The sequence below is a fragment of the Auxenochlorella protothecoides genome (genome assembly GCF_000733215.1).
Source record: "Auxenochlorella protothecoides strain 0710 unplaced genomic scaffold scaffold88, whole genome shotgun sequence".
In the NCBI taxonomy this organism is placed as follows: Eukaryota; Viridiplantae; Chlorophyta; class Trebouxiophyceae; order Chlorellales; family Chlorellaceae; genus Auxenochlorella; species Auxenochlorella protothecoides.
The window spans coordinates 19,864-36,553 of record NW_011934128.1 but is presented as its reverse complement, the minus strand read 5'-3'; the positions used below and the strand labels follow the sequence as shown (position 1 = coordinate 36,553).

Sequence of the window (16,690 nt, the reverse complement as noted above, 5' to 3'; positions counted from 1 at the left end):
CCCCACTGGTGTTATTCAACACCACCTTTCTGGAAGTTCCGCGTCTTGTCAGCGCCAAGAATCCTCGACCGCAATGATCATGAATGGTTGAATTGAAGGTAGATCCTGCCCAATGATACAAATGGCTGTGGTACAAGGCATCCCGCGGGTCTTGCTTTCTAAAATCCCGTATCTGAAATTCCAGGCCTGTCCAAATCTGCCTGTGTGGGACATGGCAGGCGCCTTTTACCGCACTTATGGCCAGGCCAGCCCTGCTTCACGCTTATCTCAAATACTTCCATTATCATGTTGCTGTTCGCGAGCCAGGAGAACATGCCCTCGGGCCAGCTCGCAAACCCTTTCAGCGCCATGAGCCTCGATAGCCAGGCCTCGCAGGATGTGCTGCGGTCCAGGCCCGGGAACCGCGTCTCCCCTCCCGACTACGACGGAAACGAAGGCATGGCGACGTGCTCCCAGGCCGAGGCCCTCGGCACCCAGGACTACATCACTCCCGTGGATCAGTTCGGCACGGAAGCGGATGCCGCGCCGGGGGCCCGCGTGGCCCGATCGCCGGCCCAGCTGTCTCCGAATAGAATGAAACGTGCTCGAAGAGCCGGCACGGGTGCGAGCTGAGGGCGGGGCCTGCTTCATGCTGCCCGTGCTGCCCTCCCGACCCGGCCTCCTCAGTACCCCAATCTTCACCTCACACACCGCGCAGGGACCCCACCCCGGCAGCCCGGGCCGGGCGCGGGTCAGCGCCTGGTGCGGGTGCGCTCGCCGCCCTGCTACCGCTGCATCTTCCGCGACGCGGACGCTGAGGAGGGCATGTCTGCCTGGAGCTCCAAGAGGGACGCGGCCTCCTTCCCCACCTCCCGCATGCGGTGCGGCGCGGCGGGGCAGCAGCCGGGCACTTTGCTGGACAGAACCGTGTCAATCAAGCACCGCCCTGCCTGTCTGCCTGCTCACGTACCCCTGCCGATCGCACTGGCCTCTCCAGTCACCCCTACAGCCTTGCCTCTACTCATTGAGGACCCCCCCACCCCCACCCAACACCGCCCACCCCTCCCCCCACACTGATACAGCCTGGACTTCAAGGAGCTGGGCCTGCTGGGCCAGGGCAACTACAGCAAGGTGTTCCGCGTGCGCCACCGCCTGGACGGGCGCGAGTACGCGCTGAAGCGCAGCGCCCGCGAGACGCGCCCCGACTCCCCCGACTTCGCGCAGTACCTGCAGGAGGTGCAGGTGCTGGCGCACACGCCGCCCCACCCCGGCCTGGTGCGCTACCACGGCGCGTGGGTGGAGCCGGTGTCCCCCGCCGGCCTCCACACCTACCTGCTGCTGGAGCGCTGCGACGTGAGCCTGGGCACGCACCTGGCCCTCTCCGGCGAGCGCCCCGCGCCGGCCGAGCTGGCGCGCCTCGTCCGCGCGCTGGCCGGCGCGCTGGCCCACCTGCACGCGCACGGCGTGGCGCACCTGGACCTGAAGCCCGACAACGTGTACCTGCTGGAAGGGGGGGAGGGGCACGGGGCGGGAGGGCCCGCCCCCCCCCCGCCCGAGTACAAGCTGGGCGACTTTGGGCAGGCCGCGCGGCTGGACGGCGCCGGGCCCGCCGCCGTGACCGAGGGCGACGGGCGTTACATGGCCCCCGAGCTGATGAACGCCGACCACCGCGACCTCCCCGCCGCCGACATGTTTGCGCTGGGGGCCACCGCGCTGCAGCTGGCCAGCGGGGAGGACCTGCCGCGGGGGGGGGCGGCCTACGCCGCGCTGCGCGCCGGGAAGCTGCCCCTGCTGCCGGCCTTGCCCGTCGGCCTGGCGCGCCTCATCAAGTGGGTGGGGGTGTCTCGTCAGCTTCCTTGTGGACATGTGGTGGAGTGCTTGTCCCCGGAGCAGGGAGGGGGGGATGTGAGAGGGTTTGTACGGGTGAGGTTTCCCCCCGTTGCGCCTGCTGGTGATCCAGAAAGGTACCAAGTTGGACGCCCGGCTGTGCCAGGGGCGTGAGCCATCCCCGCGCTCCCGGCATCCTCCCCCCCTTCTCCGTCCGATGCATCATCCTCCCACCCCTCCTTCCCCTCCCACCCTCCCCACCCAGGGCGCTGATGAGCCCCAACCCGGCGGACCGGCCCACCGCGGCCAAGGTCCTCGCCATGCCCTGCCTGCAGGGCGAGGAGCGGGAGGGCACACCCACGCCCCCGCCCGCGCCGGCCGCCGGCGGCCGGCAGCAGGCGCCGGGCAGCGGGTCGTCGGCGGGGGGCCGGGGCGGCGCGCCGCAGTACAGCGGACTGGTCCTGCAGCGCAGCGCGCACTGAAGGGGGCCATGGTCCGCGGCTCGTGCCACTGTTTTCCTGGGCCCTTGACCGATGTGCCGCCAGGCATGTGTATATGCAGGACGCGAGGCGTCGAGGTGTCGACCTCTGCGCTCGGCAGGGGAGCTGAGCTCGGCAGGGAGCCGATCTAGTGACCGCTGCCTTGCCACCACCTCCCACGAGGCCTCAGCATGCGAGGAGCACGCATGGAGCGTGCAGCAGCCTCGTGCTGTCGTGCAACGCAAAATCGGACATGCTTGCTCCGTGCATAGCCTCGTCAAATCACCACCACCTTCACGCCTGAAACCAGCCAACAGCTTGGGTCGCAGTCCCAAAGTCGTGTACTCTAGGCGACCAAGCTCACGGGGCAGGGGCAGCGACCCTGGTCAGGCCTGCCCGGCTCGCTCTCGTGTCCCCGGGGCCCCCGGGGGCGGGAGGGGAAGGCGCAGGACCAGCGCGTCCCTGCCGTCGGCGTAGTACCCGCGCCGCCGGCCCACCTCCACCGCACCCTGGGCGGCGTAGAAGGCGCGCGCGCCGCGGTTGCCTGCCGCCACCTCCAGCACCGCGCGCCGGCGGCGGGGGTGCCGGTCGGCCAGGGCGCGCAGGAGCGCCGTGGCGACGCCCCTCCGCCGCGCCGCAGCGTGCACGCTGAGCATCATCAGGTCCAGCTGCCCCTCCGCCGCGATGTCCCAGGCGCACACCCAGCCCAGGACGGGCGTCGGTGGGTGGGTGGGTGCGGGGGCGGCAGGCACAGCCACGAGCAGGGTGGCCAGAGGCTGCACCGTCTCGGCCTGCAGCCACACGAAGGGGGAGGGCTGGGGGGGGTTGAGGAGGGGGGGAGGCAGGAGGGGTGGCGGCACAGGAGAGCAGGAAGTAAAATGAGGCTGAATAACTGGGGTTTCAGCGGTCCGAGACAGAGGGGGGAGTACTGCGGCATGAGATTTACATGGACATCCAAGCGGGGCTCACACAGTGGGTTGAGGAACTCCCCTCCCCCACCCGCTCACGTAGATGGAGTCGGCCGTCCAAGTCGCGCCGCCGCCATCCATGGCAGCCATGGCGCCCACATCCTGACGCCCGGCGCGCCGGATCACAAACTCCAAGGGCGGGGCCTTGCGCGAGGAAAGAGGAAGGAGGAGCCAGTGAGGGGGCTGTGGGATTGAGGTGACGTCGTCTGCAGCACAGTGTTGCAACTGCCATACGCCTGCATGCCTGGGCCTGACTCCCTTGTAATGGACGAAGGTAAGCATCATGCGGCACCTTTATGAGCCTCGTCCTCACCTCTGCAGATGCACAGACGGCATGGCATACCACACGCCTTGCCCGATGATGTACGGGGAGATGAACATTCAAACGACTGGCATTTGCCTGAAAAGGGTGCAATCCCCGGCATGCGTGCATGGGGGGTGCGACGGTCCGGTAAGCCGTCGTCTGAGTCTTCTGCTAGGCGATCACAGCATGTCAGTCGAATTCAGAACACATGGGAGCCTTTTCATGGTCATGCGATGGCTCGGCAAAGACACTGAAACCCTGTTTCAGACTGGCCACGAATGTTTCCAAGCAGGCTGCGGGTTCGGAGATGGAATCCAGTCGGACGCACATGGCAAAGATTGTGCCACTTGGTACCCTCAGTGACACAGACCCTGAGTATGCATTCACTCCTGAGGTAATGTCCTCTTGTGCGCTCTATTCAATGCGATACAATGAGGAGCCGACATCGTTTTCACGGTGTTATTCCGACTGGCATGCAGCAACATAATCTGCAGGGCCCCTGGTCCACAGCGTGGCAACCGTGTCTGTCTCAAAGGTCTCTATGTCGACGATATAATACAATATGAAGTTTACACACTCAAACGACAACTGCAGCTCAAGCTCTCTGAACACTCAGTCATCGGAATTCTGCCAGTCAATGACAAACGGCGTGCAGATGATGCCCCGCGGGTATCGCACCAGGTCCCACCTACGCATGCGTTGTAGGAGAGGGCGTGTAAGGGTACAACCATAAGCACGTTGGGCCACAACACATGATAATGTGACATTAACCTCAGATGAGTAGGGTGTCCCAATTCACATTATGATCAGAGGCTGTGAGACAACCAGCAGCCCCCCACCATCTTCGGAATGGTATGTTTGATGTGGGCACCATGCGGCAATTGAGTCCCAAGGGTGCGGGAAGCAAATGCTTGACGTAGTGCCCGATCTGCGTGCAGAATGCAGGAATAGTGCAAGGCAGGCCCAAATACCTTGTTTCGACGCTCCTCTCCTCGAGATGGTCAAGCTGTGGCCCTTCAGCCGCTCTCACAACAATTTTATTTCAGTAACTTACCATCCTCGGCTGCATCGGCTCAGCCATAGACTGGCAAAGGACCGCCGGCCACCAGCATGCCCCGGCCGCTCATGGCATCCAATCCGACTGTTGAGCTTGCATGAACTTACAGTGTTCATATCACCAGTATCGGAATGCATTGGCATCAGTCCGGTGGCCATCGTGGCGCCTGCGCAGGAAATAGGTGTGTACCAGGCCCTGCAACAGCGCACATCGTGGTAGAAATCAGGACCGGGAAGTTTACACCACCGCGCGCGCCAGACCACATACGGGAGAATGTTCTTCATTGCAGCGTCAATCGATCGCGTGGACGTGCCTACACACGTTAATAACACCCTTTGTAATATAACAAGCACCATCGGTATCTTTTCCAACCTCAATGCGCGATCCTTGGTCTGCTCTGGGCCTATCGCGGGGTGCCTCTCGACAGCAGGTGACGTGCGGATCGTGCGCGCATGCTGTGGAACTGGGACGTTGAAATAAATCGATGGGAATGTCGTGCCTTTCATGACTGAATCGTACCACATTGGTTCACTCCAGATCAAGGAGGCGTACCGGGCCCTCGCCAAAAGACACCACCCCGACCTGTGCGAGGCCAGTGCTCGCAGCGAGGCCGAACGACAGTTCAAGCTGATAAATGAAGCGCGCACCCAGTTGCTGGCTTCTTCTAGCGGTGAGCTGTTACGCATTTGCGAGGACGCTGAGGAATACGTGAGCCAGCTCGCATGCGGTCTCTCCTGTGCCACATTCACACTGCAACCCTGCAACGGCATCCTTGACCCAATCCCCCCTCCTTGTCCTGGTGCAGGGTCATCCTCCACACGGCACTATGCCGGCTACCAGTCGGCGGCGCACGGATCTGCCAGGAGCAGCGAGGCCCAGTTTAGCAACGGCTTTGTGGCCGCCATCATCTCCATGCCCCTCATCCTGACGGGCATGTGGATGAGCCGGACGATGCCCGACACCCTGTCCTCCACCTGGCGCATGAACGGGCTGATGCAGTCCCCCGTGAACCCCTGGCTCCGGGAGGATCTCAAGCCCAGGACCCGGAGCCGGTGGTCTGGCGGCGGCAAGGAGGTCGAGGGCTGAGGGAGCGACGCTTGGCAGGCATCGCTCGGGCCGCAGACATGTGTACTCCCCCGCCCTGTACTTTTGTATCAAACGCTGACCTGTTTTCCTCCCTTTTTCAGCACTGACTCTCGTCATTGAGGTTGTATGTGAATGTTACCCTCCAGGTGCGGTCTGTCAGCGAGTCAGTCGGTCAATGGAGGAGCACTGAGGGGTGGGGGTCGGGTGGTATTCTCGGGGTGTGGAGCCGGACGGTGCTGGGGCTCTGGCCTGGGCGCAGGCTGCCGAGTGCTTGCTTTGGTAGGGGGAGGCGCCCTCTGGCTGCTGGGTCCACCAAAGCACATGCCTGACTGCCTCCGGGGGCTGATGCCAGGATGCACCAGGCTCTGGCAAAGGGTACGACCGCCCATGGCGATGGCAAGACGCAGCACGCACAGGGCTGCCCGTCCTGATTCTGCGCCCAGACTCAGGCTCGGCCCGCGACGAGCCTGGAGCTGGTGCGCAGACCGCGGCCGACGCGCTCGACGGCCGGCGCGGCCTTCCCGGTGCCCCCCGCTCTCTTCCCCGCGCCGGGCTTGCCCGCCGCAATCATGCCGCCGGTCTTCACGACCGCACCCAGCACATCGCTCCGCAGCGTGCTCTGCCGGCGCGCGCCGCGCCGCCGGCCGGTCGGGGCCTCCCCCGCCTCTTCACCGCTCGGGCGAGCTGGGGAGGGGCTGGCGCTCGCCTCCTCCTCACCCGGCGCCTGCGGACGCTGGGCGGCCCGGTCCTGCGCCGCCTCGCCAGACGCGCAGGGCGTGGCGGGGCCGGCGGGCGAGGCGGACCTGCGATCGCACCCCGCCGCCTCCCTTTCTAGCTCGGCGCGCGTGGCGTCGGCCAGCTCCTTGGGCATCAGGGGCAGGGCCGCGCTCCTCGCCTCCGGGGCCAGATTGTTGAGGACCAGGTAGTGCGCCACCGACACAAAGCCTGCAGGTGGGAGGGGGGGGAGGTTGTGCACGCGCAGTGCGCGAGCCACATGCCGCTCGACCAGAGGAGATCCCCCCTGCCGGCACAGGCCGCATAGAACACCTCTGCCGCCCCACCTTCGGCGACGGCACGGCGGTAGAGCGTGCCCGTCGGCGCCCAGCCCCGCCGCGAGCGGTGGAAGGAGCAGTTGCAGAGGTCGCGGCAGCCGGGGCACTTCCACTCGCTATCCTGCAGCGCCTCCTCCACGTTCTCGCCGTACCGCATGAAGAGGCAGTCGCCGCAGAACACCCCCTGCATGGTGGAAAGGGGGCAGAATGGTGTGGTGAGCGCGCCGTGCATGTGAAGCACGGGGCTGTGATGTGGTGCTGCATGGGAGTCACTACACACATTGTGGTGCCTGGGCAACACTAAATGGCAGCCAACGCAGCCGGCCTGCTCACGTGGAGGGACTGGCACTCTGAGCAATGGGTTCGCAGCCCCAGGGTCTTCTGGCGGCACTGGTGGCACGTCTGACCCGACACCTTGTCGTAGATGCGGTTGCCGCTCTTGTCGTACCCATCCTCGAACAGGGTCCTGGGACCAATGGTGGTGGGCGGAAGACTGGTTAGCGCAGCATGACAGGGTTTTATGCGGACAGGAGCAGGGCTGATGCTTCCTGCACACGCGCATGCACATCATGTCTCCGGTTCCTGGCAGCTGTTGCCAGGTGGGCCAACAAGGAGGCAGAGATGACCAAATGCCGCATCACTCACCACTCCTTGGTGTGGCTGCCCAGAGCGGAGAGGTGCTGGACGCCGTACACTTCCTCGCGGATGTTTTCTGGGACAGTGGGGTGAATGGGCTCGTGAAGACCGGCGGAAGGTGTGTTTAGCATGGAGGCACTGACTCGTCTCAGGTGCTTAGAAATGCAGCCAAAAGGAGATGATGCCGGTACAGCGTTGTTGTGAAGTCTAAGAACTGCCATAGGACACTGCCTGTCTAGAGCCTTGACCAAACACAATGAGGGTGGCACCTTTGAGCAGGCGCCGGTCGTGCTTGGTACGCTCCTCCTCGGCCAACCCTGCCCTTGCCAGGTCGCTCTCGTTGTACACCACTGCAGGGTTGCCCGCAACACGCGCCGACCTGCATGGGTGTGGGGATCAGTACTCGGGCTGGCGGGCCTGCAGCGCTGCGCCGGGTTGACATTCCAAGCTGGGGGCTTGCGATGCTCAATGCAAAGGCTTTTCCGTACAGAAGCACACACCATTTCGACTCACTTCGATTCCCAACCCCGTGTCAAGCCTGCATGCATCACCCACCCAGCTCACCTCCTGGAGGACTGTGGCCTCTCGCGGGGAGCAGCTTTGCAGCCAGCAGCGGGAGGGGCCCGAATGCGGCGAGGAGCTGTCAGCATCTGAACCTGGGATGTGGCCTGCAGATGAGGAAGCCGCAATGGGTAGGAGCTGAAGTGTGCGGTTTCGAGGTGTGGAACGCCATGGCTAGGCCGGTCTCGGCTAGCAGAGTACGGTGTCCGTTGGGCACCGCAGCATGGATCAATGACACCTGTGCAGACCACATGCCGCGCTCATCCCACCTCTTTGAGACCCAAGACGTCCATCCGGGCTTTGTTTGCTGCGATGCGAGCCTGGCGCTGGAGTTCATACTCGGAGAGCATTGCGCGCAAAAAGGGGCCGGGGGCCTGGAGAATGTGCAGGGGCTGTGACCTGAGCAGGACGTCTGGCGAGCCGATTGCGATATAATTATTCGATTGAGGACAAGTTGAAATTATGTAGCAGTGTTGAGACTTGCGCATGTTAAGACACTGTCACTGCGATCCGTCGCGAACCCCGGTGGGTGTTGGTAGATTTCAAATTTCGAAAGGAACACCCACGTGCTCCAGCAGGTCCCAGCATCCGTTGGGGCAAGAGTCCCGCTTCTCCAAGGCTCCTGTACAGCTGGTCCCGACCATGCTGCTGCGACTGAACACACGCAAACTCATCCGCGGTTCACGGTGAAGGGCGGCCACCCTGGACAGGTTGGCGAAACGGACGGGCATGCTGATGGGCGACGGATCGCCAGCCGTTCCCTCCTCGGGACACCCATCAACCGGCGTGCGCTTCCTGTGGCGCCGTGCTCTTCCGCCGCTTGCTTCCAGTGGGCGGCGAAGGGGTCTTGGCAGAGCCTGCCCTTCCACTCGCTGGCCGAGCAAGCGTGGACTGCACGGCAGCCGTGCGGAAGCTCCGCAACCTGCCCTCCTCGGCAAATGTGGCCGCCCGCAAGCGCTGCAGCGCCATCATCTTGGCCAGGTTGGCCGGGTGCATTAGTCTCCCCCCCGAGCTCGTGGCGGCCGCCTCGCGGATCCAGGCCAGCGTCCGCTGCGCCTTCTGGGTCCGCAGCCGCGGCAGGCTGTTCACCGTGCTCTGCACCTGACATGTCGAAGGGGGGGGGGGGGTCCGGTGACAGTCTCAGGGGACAAAAAGGGCAAGGAACAAGTGTATACTCAGTGACAGTTCGAGTATTGAAGGGTCCAAGCAGCCTCGACTGGCTGATGGATGGCAGGCGCTCTGCCTTGAGGCGGCCTGCAGGGTGCTCGCCCTGCAAGTCCCCTTGTCCTCGCTGCATCCCGTCACCTCCCTCCACTCACCTCCTCCCAGCTGTGGCAGCAGTACCCCTCTGGTGAGATGAACAGGGGGTACCCATACATGTCCAGCCTGAAGCTCCAGCCTGGGGCCTGGGCGAGGTCCGGCCAGCCCTGCAGGCCCGCGGCCGGGAAGTTTTGCAGGACGGGGCCCTGCATGGGCGGCGTCTGGCACTCTGCCTGCTCGGGGACGGTACTTTCGGCGGCGGCCGGCGGACCCGTCGCCGTGCTCTCCCGGGCCGCCGGAGGCTCGCCTGCCTCGACACGAGCGCCGCTCGCCGGGAACCCCTGGGTCACCCGAGGCGCGGCCCCGCGGGCGTGGCCCGGCATGCTTGAGGGCGCCGCCCCGGCCCCGCTGCTGCCGGACGGGCCTGAGCTGGGTGAGGCCCCCGTGTCCTGGGGCAGACCCAGGCTGCTGGGCGCCCTGCTCCTTCGTCCGGCCGGGGCAAGGGTGCTGGAGCGGGCTGGTTTGGCAGGCCTGGCAGCCGGCGTGCGCACAGGCCTGGGGCGTGTCTCCGCAATGAGGTCCTCCTCCTTGACGCTGTGTGGTGATTCCCGGCCCGATGGCTGCCGCTTGGGAGGGGGGTTGATCCTGGTGTCCTGGTAGGCCCTCGAGGTGAGGGAGTAGACCAGGCCACGGGGCATGGGCGTGACGAAGCTTCCCTCAGCCAGCCACCGGCGGGCCTCCTTGGCCTCTCGGTCGCCAACCGCACCGCTCAGGATTTCATCAAACGTCACAACTTGGTGTGTGGGTTGGGGCAGAGCACTGGCGAGCATGGTGGCCATGTTTGCGACCCGCTGCGTGGGGAGGTGTTACCCTGAACCCCCTCTCACCAGCTCCCGATGGCAAGCTCCAGGTTGAGTGGTGTCAACACAAAAATTTGAGATGTGCACCGCATCATGGCATCGATTAGGTGGAGGCGCAATTGACTTTTCAAGCGAGGTGCCGGCCACATTGCCATTCTCCGTCATGATCGGCACCACGGAGAATATTGGAATGGCCCCCATGGTGGTCCTGAGTCGGCTGACACCAAAACCACAGACGGTGGCATCCTCCTTACGAGAGCAGCCTCTAGCTCCTGTACTTTCCAGAGCAGGTGTACACACCGAGATACACCTTCCTGATGCAAGTACACATGACGCATGCGTCCCGTCTGCATCAGTCCCCCCGCAGAGCCAGCTGGATGGCCTGCCTCACTTTCTCCATCGCAGCCTGCCGCTCCGCATGGACCTCGAACAGGCGGGCACGCTGGGCCTCGCTCACCTCTCCCGGCGCAGCAGAATCAGCGGCGGCCATGGCTCGCTCCAGGTCCGCCTGGCCGGCGGCTGCCACGCTCAGCACATCCTGGGACTCGGCCACAAAGGCTGCCCGGTCCACCAGGCTCTCGGCAATGTAGTCGCTGGCGGACGCCTCGGCTGCCGGCGTGGGGGAGGGTGGGTGGTTTGAGGGTCAGGGAGGTCAGGTTCCCACACGGGACGTGCATCCTGGGAGCAGGGGGACCTCGATTGCATGCTCCCAGCACTTGGATTGGTTGACGACCAACAGCCGGCGCATCCCAATCAGCCATGGGGGCTGCACTGCAAACCAGGAGCAGTGGACAGCTGCAGAGCCTCCCACAGGCGACCCCCTGCTGTGCTTCCGAGCCAGCAGAGCCCGCATCGCCGCCCACCTTTGGCCAGGCGCCTCGCCAGGTCGATGAGATCCGACCCCGGCCCGGCCGTCGCCGAAAACGCAGCGGCCAGGCGGGCCGACGCCGCGGCCTCCCTTTCCTGGGGGCCCCTTCCGTCCGCGCCGGACTCGTCGGGGGTGAGCAAGCGCATCACGTCATCCAGGAGTCGCAGGGCGGGCGCGGAGTGCTGGCGGTGGAACTCGGCCTGCAGCCTGCATGAAGGAGCGGCCTGGCAGCGGTGAGGGTGGCCGGCAACTTTGCGCGGCACAGAATTCTGTGAGACGCCTGGACGTCACAGCAAGGAGCCCCAAGATGCCACAGGTTTGGAAGCTGTAGACCAAGGAAGCGGGCACAGCAGGCTGTCGGGTTTCCTCCAGGGACAAAACTTGCCTTTGATGCAAGATTGTGAGGCCCTCCAAAGCGCCATTCTCTTCTGGGCTGTCGCGTGCAAGCTCGATGCGCCGCTCCAGCATCTGCAACGAGGAGGAGAAGGCACGGTCGGGAATTTGCACAGAGCTGGGAACCCATCCAGACGGGAACACTATCGCATAGGTAAACGGGTTTGGAAGAATCCAATATAGTATTTTTTCTTGGCATGACCTGACTGGGATAAAACGCTGTCCCAATGGCCAGATATTCTTGCTGACCCTCAATGGACAACGTGATTTACACAACCCTGGACCCACATCCAATGTGCATCCAGAACCACCCGCGCAAATCGACTGACCTCCAGCATCTCCACATCGATCTCCGCAGAGTACTGCGAGATGACATCCTCCACCTTCTCCCCTGCACGAGCAATCTCCAGCAGAATGCTGCCACGCCTGCAGGAGATGGTGACGGAAGGATGATGAGAAGTGGCGGTTGCCAAGTGTTCAACGATAGATCTTCCAGCCAGTCAGGCTCCACAGGTAGCATCTTGATCAGTCCCTCGCTCACTCTATCACGAGCAGACAGAGATCTGGGCCTCAGCCCAGGCTTGCTCCAACGCCTGCTTCATAGCTGCACGCTCCCCGCCCTTGCCATGACCAGTCTCCACCCCCCCACACCGCACCTGACCTCCTCGGGGTCCACCTGGACGCCCTGTTTGCCGCGCTCCGCGTTCAGCCGGCGAGCATAGTCTGGGTCCAGCGTCTCGGGGTCATCGATGGACATGACGTCGTCCAGCACCTCTGGATCCAGGACCGTGGGCGGTGGCGTACCGGGTCCCCCTTCCTCCCCAGGCTGCTGCTTTGGTGGCGCCCGGCCCGTCCTGAAGCCAGTCCGGCGGGCCGCAGTGCCGCCCGCGGAGGAGGTTGACACCTGGTTCACTGCATCCTCCTCGTCGTCGCTGGCCTCCTCAACGTGCAGGCCTGGCCCCTCGGATGGGTCCGGTTGTCGCTGGGGGGGGGCATGACCAGGGAGGAGTGGGGTACGTCTGACATTAGGGTTGCCAGCAACACCCTGCAGGCTCTTTTTTCCACCACGACACGGCAGAGGCAGGTCACTTCACATACAGAAGATCGCTGGCATGTCTCGCAGCTCACCAGTGTGCTGGGATCAACGGGCCGAGGGGGGGCCCTCGGCCGGCTCTCCTGTCGCAGCCGTCTGGACCGCCGCTGACCCGGTGTGCCGGCCATGCACGCCACTGTTCTTCCCCGAGGGCCATGCATGCATACTGCTGTTCTAAAAGGATAACATATTCGTGCTCCAACGAATAAAGATGGGCCTGCATGGGCCATCGTGGAGGATTGCAGGCCGTGCGACGGGCTTCACCGATGGGACGCCGACCCAGTCCTTGCGCCAGGTATCGCCACGAGAAGTCCGAGGGGTTATGTTATACTGAGGAGCATGTACAAGTCCTGCCCACTCGGGCCGACGGTTCCTCTGGTCCAGAAGGTAACATGCTCCCACGCAGCGCGCGTGAATGAATGCGGGTTTGCATGCGCACTCCGGTACCCCAAACTTCTTACCGGTATCCTCTGAATCTGATATCAGCGTGCCCAGCATTCATTCTACAGCAGGTCATACTCTACAGCATTCCAAGGCAGGAGGGGTGGCGCCAGGAGTGGCAGACGGTGTCCTCAGACCCCTCACCAGCCTGCCTTCACCAGGATGATCTCGTCAGTCCAGCCCCCCAAGGTGCTCACCGCTACCGCGTCAGAGGCTGACTGCGGCCAGCAGCACCGACGCCGCGATGCTGCCGTACAGCAGGCCCCTGCTGCTGGCCGTCACGGCGGGGACCTCCAGCGGCGAGGTCTTGTCCACCTGGATGCCGTACTTGTACTCGTCCCAGTACAGGTGGCGCACGCCGCCGCCATAGTGGTACAGCAGGGGCCAGGCGATCAGCGCCTTGGCGGGGTACAGCAGGAGCGGGGCGGCGGTGAGGGCCTCCACGGCCCCCGAAAGGGCGCCTGTGAGGGCAAGGTACCCGGTGAGCCCGGAACCTGTGGATTGCATGAGTTGGCGGGTCGTGTTGGGTGAGTAGTCGGGAAGAACTGTACGCCATGTCGGTGGTGGCTCAGTACCCAAGCGGAGATATGCCCGTCGTACAGTCACCCATGCATCTGGGACCCCCACTCCTACCAGCTCTTCCTCCATCCAAGAAAGGACCACAATGGGCAGTGCTCACCGAGGGACAGCATGACACCAGTGGCACGGTTGGTGATGGAGGAAATGGCACCCGGGGGCATCTTGTAGTGCAGCTGCTTGTGGTCAATCTCCATGACGTCGGGGGACAGGGGGCGCTTTGCCACCAACTGTGCATGCGTGGGGGTGGGGGGGGGAACATCACAGAAAAGCATCCGGAAGTCGATTTGCAGATGGGATCGCCACACACCTCCATGCCCCTCCGAGCCCATAAAAACGCCACCCGCAGGCCCGCACGCGCTCATGGTCTCACGTCCAGATGATTCTTTGGGGTTCCGAGGAAGTCGGTGCCTGGGTGGTAGGTGGACTCGCGGCCCCAAAACTCTGGCACGCTCGCGTACTCCCTATGTGAGTTGCGTGAGGACACGCAGGGTGAGACAACCCCCCGGAAGTTCCGGCCATAGACAGCCGTGAGAGGGCGGCGACACCAAACCCGTCACACCTGGCATGCTGCATGCCTATGGCTGCGAGTCCCTGGCCCTGCTGGCGCATCTGCGCAGAGCAGAGGCCCTGCAGGCTCCTGAAGGCCTGCACGCGGGACATGGCTCAGGTCTCGTGTGGAAAATGGTGGCGATGCTTCTACGTGGCTGCGAAAATAGCTCGCGATCTCGACGGAGGTATCCTCCACAAAGATTGTCTGAGAAAATCGCGGGGTCCATTCGGTGTTAGTCACAATTCTGCCCTCACAAGAAAGAGGTTGCGGTCCACGTCACGCCAACGAGGCGGTGGCGACCCGAGCAGCAGCAGGCCCTCGGGTCCCAGCGTCGCTGCGGCCCCGCCCTTTGAGATTCTCGGACTCATGCCCAGGAGATGAGGCTGCAACCTTCAGAGCGAACATCGCCTTGTCCCCAAGGCTGCTGCTCCCCCTTTATTCGCTGGGTTGCACATAGGGAGGGACATAGGAGCCTTGAAACACATTTACAAGCCAGTCGCATAAGAGTGAGTAGATTCTGGCCTCACCCTAGGTGTCAGCATTGGTGAGCATAACGCGCATGCCCGCTCGCCTCGTATGCAACCTCGTTCGTCCTGCCGCGCAGTGCCGCCGAAGAAGAAGGAGGAGCCAAAGGAGAAGCCCATTCTGGGTCGCTTCCGCACCAACTTGAAGGCAAGTGGTATATTACGATCCATGATGATGCACCTCGATGCCTGTAGCCTGCATTCTGCGATCTCTCAGTTTGCATGCCTTAGATCGGGCGCTTCTGTCCGCCTGCATGGCATAGGTCGGAATCGTGGGCCTCCCCAATGTGGGCAAGAGCACCCTGTTCAACACCCTCACCAAGATGGGCATCCCGGCCGAGAACTTCCCCTTCTGCACCATCGACCCCAACTCGGTGAGGAGCTGGATCAGTGCAGCAGGGGATGAGGCCATGCCCGTGTCCCGCTGCCAAGCATGCATGTCCGCTGGCCTCCAGCGGAGAGCGCACCAGTCATCGAACGGCCAGCCCTGGGTACCGGCGGCGCCAGGTTTTGCAAGGCCAAGCCCAGCAATGCATCTTGTGTCCAAAAATACCCTCGTACCTTCCCTCCACAGGCCCGTGTGAACATTCCGGATGAGCGCTTCACCTGGCTGGTGGACCTGTACAAGCCCAAGGCCACCTTCCCCGCTTTCCTGGAGATCGTGGACATCGCGGGGCTGGTCAAGGGAGCGGCGCAGGGCGAGGGCCTGGGCAACGCTTTCCTGTCGCACATCATGGTGAGGGAGGATGTGGGTTTCCTCCGCTTCAGTGACGGCGACGGCGGCTGGGGGGAAAGCAGGGCGGGACCAGGGGGGCCATGCAGTGGCATGTGTGCCGACATCAGCCCTCCCCTCCCAACGCGTGGTTGGATCAGCCTGTCCTGGGCTCTGGCTCAAAAATCCCCCCACGGCACCCTCCCAGGCCGTCGACGGCATCTTCCATGTGTGCCGCGCCTTTGATGACGCGGACGTTGTGCATGTGGAAGACCGCGTGGACCCCGTGGAGGGTGAGCGGGCATGGCAATTGGTGTGGGATCCCAAGTATGCATGCCTGCCAGGTCATGCAGCAGCAGCCGGCGCCTTGGACTCCGCCGGGTGCGGATGGGTTTCGCGATGCCGTAGCCACCTTTCTCCCACTCCCGCAGACCTTGAGATCGTGCACAGCGAGCTGCGTGCCAAGGACATTGAGCGTATCCAGGGCGTGATCGAGTCCCTGAAGAAGCTTATCCCAAGGTGAGGGCTAGAGGAGCTCTGATCATGTACGAGGGTTGCTTGTTTGGCGAGGAGATTCGGGGTCCCTTTGCGAAGGCTGGGTGCCTGCTGCAGGTTAGGGTCCCCGACCGGGCCCAAATGAGTGTGCGGGTCAGGAGCGTGGCCTGGGAGTAGGGCCAGGAGCCTGAGCTTGCAAGAGAAGATGCATTGCCCATGCTCCGACGGACAGCCCGGCTCTTGGCGGGTGATCAAGACTGCAGCACTGCCCTCTCTCATCATACCCCATACCAATTTCATCCCCTTTCCAGGGGCCTGACCAAGGAGCAGAAGGAGGAGATGGCGGCCGCCGAGAAGGTGCTGGCCTGGGTGCAGGAGGGCAAGGACATCCGCAGCGGCGACTGGACGGCAATCGAGGTGGAGTTCCTGAACAACCACCAGTTCATCTCGGCCAAGCCCGTGATCTACCTAGTGAACCTGTCGGAGAAGGACTACATCCGCAAGAAGAACAAGTGGCTGCCCAAGCTGTTTGAGTGGATCCAGGCGCACGGCGGTGCGCAGCTCATCCCCTTCTCTGGCGCCCTGGAGGCCAAGCTGTTCGACATGCCCGATGACGAGAAGGAGGCCTACTGCAAGGAGGTGCGTCGATTGGGAAGAGGAGGGGAGATTGCGAGCGAAGGTGACTCACCATGCATCGGAGATACGTGTGGGTTTGTGCAAAGGGGACCCATACGTGGTGCCCCAGCTGCACGACCCTCGGCAGCACCGCCCCCTGATGCAACCCCGGCTCCTGCCTTCCTGCCTTCCCTTGCCTCATCCCCCCCCCCCCCCCCCCCCCCCGCCCCCGCCCCCCCCCCGCCGCTGCAGCAGCCGCGGGTCCCACTGCACCAGCGGCGGCCCCGGAGCAGACTTTGCTGCTCAGCAATGCGCTTCCGGTGAGCGGGGTGCGGCAGGCAGAGGATCGGG

The 16,690-nt window shown here is 63.8% G+C and overlaps 8 protein-coding genes across 8 annotated transcripts in view; 3 read left to right on the top strand and 5 right to left on the bottom strand.

Annotated features, from left to right (window-relative positions):
* Positions 1-348: 348 nt before the first annotated feature.
* F751_6405 (Wee1-like protein kinase) lies at positions 349-2,079 on the top strand (the record flags this gene model as incomplete). Its single annotated transcript, XM_011397460.1, has 5 exons — positions 349-601; positions 698-860; positions 1,062-1,473; positions 1,603-1,825; positions 2,072-2,079. 5 exons carry the CDS (start codon positions 349-351, stop codon positions 2,077-2,079), a joined length of 1,059 nt encoding a protein of 352 aa, XP_011395762.1.
* F751_6406 (hypothetical protein) lies at positions 1,827-1,985 on the bottom strand (the record flags this gene model as incomplete). Its single annotated transcript, XM_011397461.1, has 1 exon — positions 1,827-1,985. One exon carries the CDS (start codon positions 1,983-1,985, stop codon positions 1,827-1,829), a length of 159 nt encoding a protein of 52 aa, XP_011395763.1.
* A 592-nt stretch (positions 2,080-2,671) lies between the features above and the next one.
* F751_6404 (hypothetical protein) lies at positions 2,672-3,535 on the bottom strand (the record flags this gene model as incomplete). Its single annotated transcript, XM_011397459.1, has 3 exons — positions 2,672-3,100; positions 3,293-3,397; positions 3,509-3,535. 3 exons carry the CDS (start codon positions 3,533-3,535, stop codon positions 2,672-2,674), a joined length of 561 nt encoding a protein of 186 aa, XP_011395761.1.
* Positions 3,536-5,118: 1,583 nt separating this feature from the next.
* Positions 5,119-5,700, top strand: F751_6403 (hypothetical protein; the record flags this gene model as incomplete). The annotated part of the gene is made up of 2 exons (XM_011397458.1): positions 5,119-5,284; positions 5,420-5,700. The coding sequence occupies 2 exons, from the start codon at positions 5,119-5,121 to the stop codon at positions 5,698-5,700; spliced, it is 447 nt and encodes a 148-aa protein (XP_011395760.1).
* A 445-nt stretch (positions 5,701-6,145) lies between these two features.
* F751_6402 (Cell division cycle-associated protein 7) lies at positions 6,146-9,592 on the bottom strand (the record flags this gene model as incomplete). Its single annotated transcript, XM_011397457.1, has 7 exons — positions 6,146-6,645; positions 6,762-6,936; positions 7,086-7,218; positions 7,398-7,464; positions 7,658-7,767; positions 8,872-9,050; positions 9,269-9,592. The coding sequence occupies 7 exons, from the start codon at positions 9,590-9,592 to the stop codon at positions 6,146-6,148; spliced, it is 1,488 nt and encodes a 495-aa protein (XP_011395759.1).
* An 829-nt stretch (positions 9,593-10,421) lies between these two features.
* Positions 10,422-12,551, bottom strand: F751_6401 (hypothetical protein; the record flags this gene model as incomplete). Its single annotated transcript, XM_011397456.1, has 5 exons — positions 10,422-10,678; positions 10,933-11,144; positions 11,619-11,756; positions 11,987-12,312; positions 12,459-12,551. 5 exons carry the CDS (start codon positions 12,549-12,551, stop codon positions 10,422-10,424), a joined length of 1,026 nt encoding a protein of 341 aa, XP_011395758.1.
* Positions 12,552-13,071: 520 nt separating this feature from the next.
* On the bottom strand, positions 13,072-14,103 carry F751_6400 (Succinate dehydrogenase cytochrome b560 subunit, mitochondrial; the record flags this gene model as incomplete). Its single annotated transcript, XM_011397455.1, has 4 exons — positions 13,072-13,358; positions 13,544-13,670; positions 13,814-13,904; positions 14,003-14,103. 4 exons carry the CDS (start codon positions 14,101-14,103, stop codon positions 13,072-13,074), a joined length of 606 nt encoding a protein of 201 aa, XP_011395757.1.
* Positions 14,104-14,840: 737 nt separating this feature from the next.
* The window catches only part of F751_6399 (Obg-like ATPase 1), a gene marked incomplete at both ends in the record, with an annotated part of 3,592 nt that continues 1,742 nt past the window's right edge, over positions 14,841-16,690 (top strand). The window contains 5 exons of the mRNA XM_011397454.1: positions 14,841-14,891; positions 15,092-15,253; positions 15,438-15,522; positions 15,661-15,748; positions 16,036-16,363. Coding sequence (XP_011395756.1) covers positions 14,841-14,891; positions 15,092-15,253; positions 15,438-15,522; positions 15,661-15,748; positions 16,036-16,363 — 714 coding nt within the window. The remainder of the gene's footprint in view (positions 14,892-15,091; positions 15,254-15,437; positions 15,523-15,660; positions 15,749-16,035; positions 16,364-16,690) is intronic.